Here is a 7,801-nt window from a genome sequence, read left to right as displayed (position 1 = left end):
TGACATCAGCCAGCTCACGGAAGAAACGAGCCAAACAGCGGGAATGTAAAAACATGTATTAAAATTTTATTTACAGACATGTACAAAAATAATGTCCCTCTTCCTGAAGTGTCGTGGACCCTCCTGCTGGTCCACTAATAAATACCAGTAGTGAAATAGGGGTTGGGGTAGGAGTGTATATGTGAGAGGTGTTTGGGTCTTAGGGTGCCTGGTCCGCTGGGTTCATCACCCGGCCCATGAACAAGATGGATCCTGAAATGAAGAACACAATGTTGAAGTTTAAAATGTTTGGATTTAAAGGATCGTACCATTTTTTTTTTTTTTGTTTTGTTTTGTTTTCAATTCCTTAAAGACACTGAAGAATATTTGTGATCGTAAAATCTTTTTAGTTCTAAGGTGGAAGTTTAGCCCATTCATGAAACTGTCCACTAGAGGTTACCAAGTTAAAAATGTTTAAATCCTACAAATGGGACCTTTTCACTGCAAATCATGCCAAGTTAAAGGGAAACCCCACCAGTTTTACACATTAAAGTGTGTTTACAGGAGTACTATGGCATGAAAAGGCTCCAGAGGAAGCTGCACATAATGCTTCCAGTGATGTAACTCAGTGCTCAAGTTGCATTGTGGGTAAATTGACAACCAGGTTTTGAAAAGGAAGAAAGGAGCTTTTGATCATTGTTTTCAAACACTGTTGAAGGAGTGTAATGTTAGACCAATGGACTGCTTCCCAAAACCTGGTGCCTACATTACCCACAATGCAAGTCAGCCACTGTGTGACATCACTGGAGGCACTCTATCAGATTACATGCAGCTTCCTCTGGAGCCGCAAAAGGCTTCATACTACAACAACATTCACATAAGCAGTCGTACTTCCCAACACCTGTAAAGTGGTGGAGTTACCCTTTAAGCCTGTTGCTCACCATTTTGGTACTTTTCTACCTTTCAGACAGCTTTTAGACTGAAACGTTCTCTGAATGCTATGACGATAATTCACACGATTTATCTACTGGTATGTTAATTTAAACAGCGCCCTCGACAGACAGGAGTGGGAAGCAGTTTGACGCATTCTCAGTGTAAAATGAATACCTGTGTTAATCTGTCGTAGAAGAAACAAAAACGGCCGGTCCGCCTTGAAAACAGGAGCACGGGATCGTTTGAGTAGCACCATCGCTGCAAAGTTAAGACATAATATATATTTAGCCATAAGTCTTTATTCTGTTCCAAGAAATGTTGGCAGGCGGGTAGAATCATGTAACATGTCTTTATAAATCCTAGTCATTATTACCCGTAGCAGCAGCTGCCTTCGTCCCGTCTTCTGTCACCTCCATTCTCACTTCATGGACGGCGTCAGACACGTAAAGGCTCTCTTCCACTGCAGGAACAAACACCGAGTCAGTTGCCATTTGTGTTGTATATTCAGTGAAGTTTCCGATAATCAGACTACAAGACTTTTTTTTTTTAAAGAACTCCACACATGTTGTAGTGAATGGATGTATTGACCTGATATTCCTGTGAAATCAGATGCTGTGGGGTTAAAGGCGTCACTGATGCCCATGGCAGGAAGCACCGATCTCAGGTTGAACTTGTTGTGCATCCTGAACCTGTGAACAGCAGACAGATCATGGTTTAAACATCAGCTTCCTCTCTGCTGATAAAAATGCTAAGAGTCTCTGTGACAGGTGCACGGATGTGAACCTGGGTAAGAAAATGTCCATCTTGGTTCTGCGCAGGCCGGTGTCCCAGGAGGCCAGCTGACGAGCAGTGAGCTGGGACTCGAGGGAGGACAGCGGCGTCTTCCTCTCGCTGGGCAGGACCACCTGCAGGCTCAGGGAGCGGCCCAGATACGGCAGCTCCAACACGGTGTAACGCTGATCTGCTGCTGTCCTGAACTGACCTGCCAACAGGGGACATGAGTTCAGGTGTGAGTGTCATTACCTCTGTGATTAGTCAATCCATCCATCCACCCATCCATTGTCTGCAGCCGCTTATCCTTTACAGGCTCACAGAGGGTGGGCTGGAGCCGAACCCAGTTGACATTGGGCAGGTGGTCAATGGATAAGTCGCGACTATTTTGTGGATTACCACAAAGTTTTGTACAGATAGTCATGGTTTCTATAAGATGGAGTCTGATAACGTTGGACATCGATGGACTTTTCCTGTAGTTTTCAGTGATACTGCATGGATTGTCATGAAATATTCACGTTCCCTCAGTATTAACTGAAAAGACTTTAATGAAACCCTGACTTTTATCTATCATCAGGTCAAAATATTAATATGTCCAACAAACTGATGACATGTCATCTTCAGCTGTAATCCTACTGGTGTTTAGTGCTTACTAGCAAATGTTAGCATGCTAACACCCTAAACTAAGATTGTGAAGATTGTGGACATTATACCAGCTGATCGTCAGCATGTCAGCATGTTCACACTAGTAAACCTAATGAAGACATTGCATGGCTGTCTTGTTACCAAGTTACTGATCGTGCTCAGTTTAGTCCTAAATAGGACCTATTTTATATTCTATCCACTGGGGTAATATCAGACATCTTCTATGAAATACACACACACGCACAGCTTTTCTTTGTGAAGCTACGACATAGAGATCACGTGAGAGATCCAACAATTCCTCAGACTAGATACTGAATATTCACTTTACAGGATCAGTAGGTGATGTCATCAACTGCGTTCATGCTTAACGCAATGATGGATGGATAGATGGGTGTGTAGATTGTTGGATGGATGGATGGATGGATGGATGGGTGGATGAATAGATGGTTGTGTGGATGGATAAATAAAGCGATGGATGGATGAATAAATCAATGGATGGATGAATAGATAGGTGGATGGCTTCTCTTACCAAAGCCGACCTCTGTAGCCTGGTACATCATGGGCACCTTGATGGCGGTCCCGTCACACAGGGTGAAGGGCAGGTTCTGGGTGTTGGTGAACAGGAACTGTTTCTGCCAGACTCCCCTGAAGGCCACCGTGTTCACCAGCGCCATCTGCAGCCGGTGACCCCACCACAGGGCCTCTGCCTGGGCCTCGCCTGAGCCCGACAGCTCTCCGCTGCTGCTTCCTGCCTGGGGGTGCCACGTCTCATCTGGGAGGTAACAAGGGAAGGGCGACATTTAGTGTAAGTCATGTTTGGGAAGTCAGCAATCTCTGATCTACAATCTACAATCTACTGACTGTCATGTATCCTTAGAGATCCCAACACACTGCAGTTGTAAGTATGCGTTCGAAAAACAACCCAGCTCCTAATATCTGCGGCACTGTTGCACAACTAGATGATGAACGGGATAAGAAAGCTAATCTTCTGTCGGACCTGTAGACATCTTCAACAATGATAACACGAACATGTTAGCAATCACATACTCCTCTATAAGAACAAGAATTAGAGAAGTTAATGCTGCCTTCGTTGTTTGCTCATATGTTTGTGGTCACAAGGGGGCAGAGGAGCTCTACAGCTGACTACAGCAGAGCCCTGACACACTGGCCGTGTGACAACAACTGCCAAACTATTTATGCTAGAGAAAGATTCAGTGTGCCCGGCATATAGTCTGTCAAGTGCAGTACGCCAAAAAACACCAGGATGTCCGGTTGCACCCACTCGTATCTGGCAGTCTGCAAGTCTGACAGTCCTTCTGGCTTCTCTGACCCACAACTTCTACATATTTTTTGCATCTGATGTATAATTAGTACGGACCAGTTTGGGTGTCTGAGCTAGATGTTCAGAATGCAATGTTACAATGAACTAGTATTTCCTGAAGCTGCAGCAGAATCAGAGCTGAAGTCTCATGTCTGCGTTTCAGTGCATAGTAAGTCCAAAACAAGGAGCTAAACGAGGCTGATGAGCTGAGTGTGAGTGCGCCCTTGAAAAGCGTCACGGGGCTGCAGAGCTGATGATAATTCTCTAATTGACGAGTGAAGCTCTCACTGCTCGATAAAGCCGCCCTGCTCACCGTGGTTGTTCCCTGCTCTCTCCGGCTGGCTGAGGGTGTGGTTGGGATGACTGAAGTTGGCTCGGACCACGCTGGTGTTGGCCCAGGCGGCTGCGTGTTGAGTGAACTCGGTCAGGAGCTGGACGCCACTCTGGATGAACAGCGTGCAGGTCTGCTGCAGCCACATCCCCTGGCTGCTGTTGCTCACGTCACCCTGCGAATGCAACAGGAAGTCTTGTACCTGGACTTCTGAATGGGAGGGAGACACAGAGGACACCTTGTTTAGAAGCAGTTTAAGTTTCTAACAGTCATTTCCTGTCAGTCAAGGTTTGATCATCAGCTGCGTCAAAGACCATTCATTCACACCACTTTCACAAAGTGCAAGAAAAGGACTTGTAAGAGTGTCCACAGCAGAGGAATCATGACTGAAATGGATACAGTCCAGCAGCTTCTAGATTACTTAAGTTAGCTGAAGTTACAGCGTCTTCCTGTAGCGCTGAGCACAAACAGCCGCCCATTTGAATTCATTTAAGGTTGCTTAACACTTTCTGTCTGGGTGCTGAGACCACAGTCACACACCACGAGGATCGTCATCACGATCCCAGCTGAAGTCCTAAAAGTCTGTCAAAAAATGGCCTTCGGTCTATTTTAATAATGTGCAAAATCATGACTTTAGAGCTGTAAGTCAGTTGATCCACTAAGTGATGATTTGATCACAAGAAAATGAATCTGCTTTTAACAATCCAGTTGTATTCATCAGGTAACCATGCCAAACTCATGCTGCTTCCAACTTCTAAAGTGTGTCAATTTTCTGACTTTCACCGTTTTATATCATTAAACTGAAAATCTTTGGACTTCTGGTCAGACAGGAGTCATGTTAAGAAGTCACCTTGAGCCCAGAGTAACTGTGTGACAGTTTACGGACAAAACAATGAATGATTTATGAAAGTAACGGCTTCAGCCTGACATGACTGGGACATTTCTGCTCAGGTTATTATAAATTACAGTTGCAACAAGAAGTCAGTTAATAGATTTTTGGCTTTGACAATGGATTGTACAGTAAATGAAGAGTCTCTGGGTTCTCTGTTGGTCAGACAGTGAAAGACATTTGAAGCTACAACTTTCTGATATTTAATGGACAAAGTCAATCATGTAAAAAAACAGCTGATTCATCTATAATGAAGAGAATAATTGCAGCTCTAATTAAAGCCAGATATCATCAGTCTCTATCTCTGACTGGCGTGTGAGATCACATCCTGGAGGAAACGCAAACAGCAGCTCCAGCTCTCATTTTGTTGGTAATAAACACAGTGACCTCTCGACCCCGAGGCTGAGGCCGGGCTGCAGGAGAGGTTAATGAGATTAGAGCTGGTGTGGAGGCAGGTATTATGGCTCCAGACACCACTGTGCTCTGCAGGGCCAAACACAGCAGCAGCAGCAGCACCGCTCCACACCACCTGGTACCAACAGCACTGAGCACTCTCACAGCAGGAGGAGCAGCTACCTGAAACCATCTCCATGTCAAATGACTCGTACCGTTCACGTTGTATCCCAGCGTCCCCTCCAGCTGAGCCAGCGTGTTGCCCCTGGCGCCGAGCTGCAGCAGCCCCAGAGACAAGGACACGCTCACTGGCGACACGATCAGGTTGGAGTTGTTCTCTGTCTCGGTGAGCGTCTGGTAGAGGCTGACGGCGAACCTGCTGTGCAGCTCTCCCATGCTGTCCTGTAGGCTGCCGTCACAGTGGCTCCTCTCCACCAACCAGAAGCAAATGAAGAGCGAAGTCACCGGCAGGCGACACATGGCCTCAGTGCTGCAGGAGGAGAGTGTCCACAGGGTGCGACAGGACGCCGAAAAACTAAATCCTGTGGGCAGAAAATAATAAAAAACCACAGAGGTCAGTGAGGTCAGCCAGTGTGTGATGATGTGATCCGTCTGATGCGATGCATCAAACATCAGCTTTGATTACTTCATATGTGGGTTTTGCAAACATTTGCTGTAGCGTGACATATAAAGAGACCAGGAAGATAATCATTCCAACCACAACAAGGAGCATCATTCATAACTCCCAATATGAAAATATAGAGAAATGACTCCATGCTCCTGTTATATTATTTTAACTGCTCAAATACATTTCTTCAACTGCAAAAAAAGTGTCATTTCCTGTCTATGCAATCATTTACATTAGATTTTGCAATTGAAGAAATGTATTTTAGAAGTTTAAATAATAACATAATAACTATTAACCGTAGATCAGTTAACAACTTTATAAGCAGATTTATGATGTTCTGTCATTATACCAGAAAGACTTAGATATGGTGGTGGGAACAGTGTGAGGCCAGTTCAACTCTACATATATATATATATATATATATGTATGACAGATACTGTTGTGTCATATGATGCAAATGTCCCAAACAATAAATATTATCTTGTAGACATGTCACAAGAAGAGTGGAGGAAAGTAACTAAGTACATTTACTCAAGTACCGTACTTAAGTGAATTTTCTAGGTGCTTGAGTGAGAGGGTTCTATGCAATACTTTAGTTATCTGAGCTCCACCATGACCAGCTGTAGCACTGACGTGTTGTCTGAATGTTGTAATATAACCATGATAACATTACAGTCATCTAACACTCACACAATCACCTCTGAAACTTGAAGTGTACAGTGCTGAGGATACTTAAGGTGTACTCTCAGGCCTCCTAAATTAAGACTTTCAACTGTTTCTCATGTAACACTGAAGCAGGAATATTCCCACTGAGACTCTAAATCTGTGTGACAGCAGTCCAGAGCTCTGGAACACTGTGGTGAACACATGACTCACACCTGACGACCGCTTCATGGACGTCGTGATCACCTTCGTCTCCTCAGTGAATCGCTGTGATAATCTCGGATTATGCTGATGTTGTGTGGCGTGATGTGATGTGGTGTGGTGTGTGAGCTCAGTGAGGTGCTGCCGGGTGCAGCTGTGCTCCTACCTGCGGACAGGTGAGGTAGTCTCCGTGTGACTCCAGCTGTTCTGTCAGACTGCCACCAGACCATCCAGCCTGTGCGGGGCCGCTGTGTCCTGTGTGTCCCCGGCTGGTGTCCCTGACTCAGTCCTGAGCTGTCAGTCTGTGGTCCGGTCCTCGGGTCGTGTCTCTGTGAGGCTGGCTGTGGTCATAAGACCTGTTTAAAGGGGAACGCTCCGCGCCGTGTTCGCGGTCTCCGTCGGCGATGTCCGTACCACTCGTCCGGGATTCCTGCAGCCCCGGGGCTATAAGGAGCCAGGCGGAGGGAGGCATGTCACTGAGCAGCAAATCCCAAACCGGGCAGGGCGAAGGAAAAACACCCACATATGCGCGCAAAGCACAGCACAGCACGGCACGGCACGCATGCACGTTCTCTGTACTGTAATGCGTGTTGTTGCGGTGTGTTCTTATGGAAACAGGGAAACAGACACAATATTACATGATCATGAATATGTTACAACCTAAAGCTTTAAATCAGTGGTTCTCACAGTGGGGTCCGGGGAACCCTCAGGGGTCCTTGGGGTCGTTTCCGGAGGTCCCCAGCAAAAGTGAATAATTTAATTTCTATAAAGTTTTTCCACATGTTCCACAATGACATGAATGATTGTGTGGCTGTTTTGGGTTTTTATGCTCTTTCTGTAAAAAACATCTCACAGTATAATTCCCCTCAGATGGGGTCCAGACTGCACTCGGTTTAAAATATACATTTTAGTCATAGCTAATGTGGTGAACTGAGCCTTTAAATGGACCTGCAGGAGAGAGTCCTGGTGTGTTCACTGACAGTGCTGACATGTTAGTGGGATTCATGATTTCACTCCTGTGTAGGTGATGAACTTATGGGACAAGAC

General features: G+C 45.5%; 1 protein-coding gene across 1 annotated transcript; it reads right to left on the bottom strand.

Moving 5' to 3' along the window:
- Nucleotides 1-44: 44 nt before the first annotated feature.
- Nucleotides 45-7,283, bottom strand: serpine3 (serpin peptidase inhibitor, clade E (nexin, plasminogen activator inhibitor type 1), member 3). The gene is made up of 9 exons (XM_030429010.1): nt 6,921-7,283; nt 5,478-5,804; nt 3,963-4,190; nt 2,858-3,100; nt 1,696-1,894; nt 1,501-1,601; nt 1,286-1,372; nt 1,087-1,170; nt 45-252 (listed from the first exon to the last, which is right to left on the bottom strand). Exons 1-9 carry the CDS (start codon nt 6,982-6,984, stop codon nt 200-202), a joined length of 1,386 nt encoding a protein of 461 aa, XP_030284870.1. The 5' UTR covers nt 6,985-7,283; the 3' UTR covers nt 45-199.
- Between the last annotated feature and the right edge of the window lie 518 nt (nt 7,284-7,801).

Source organism: Sparus aurata, chromosome 9, assembly GCF_900880675.1.
Source record: "Sparus aurata chromosome 9, fSpaAur1.1, whole genome shotgun sequence".
NCBI lineage: Eukaryota > Metazoa > Chordata > Actinopteri > Spariformes > Sparidae > Sparus > Sparus aurata.
Note: the sequence above shows the minus strand (reverse complement) of the source record. Positions and strands in the feature narration are given on the sequence as shown.

Bases quoted from the DNA above. Each gene is read 5' to 3' on its own strand.
- serpine3 (XM_030429010.1), bottom strand. From the start codon at position 6,984: ATGGTCTGGTGGCAGTCTGACAGAACAGCTGGAGTCACACGGAGACTA. The intron at 3,101-3,962 runs GTGAGCAGGGCG...GTTACCTCCCAG, and splicing joins GAGAGCAGGGAACAACCACG to ATGAGACGTGGCACCCCCAG. The intron at 1,895-2,857 runs GTAAGAGAAGCC...CCCTGTTGGCAG, and splicing joins GGCTACAGAGGTCGGCTTTG to GTCAGTTCAGGACAGCAGCA.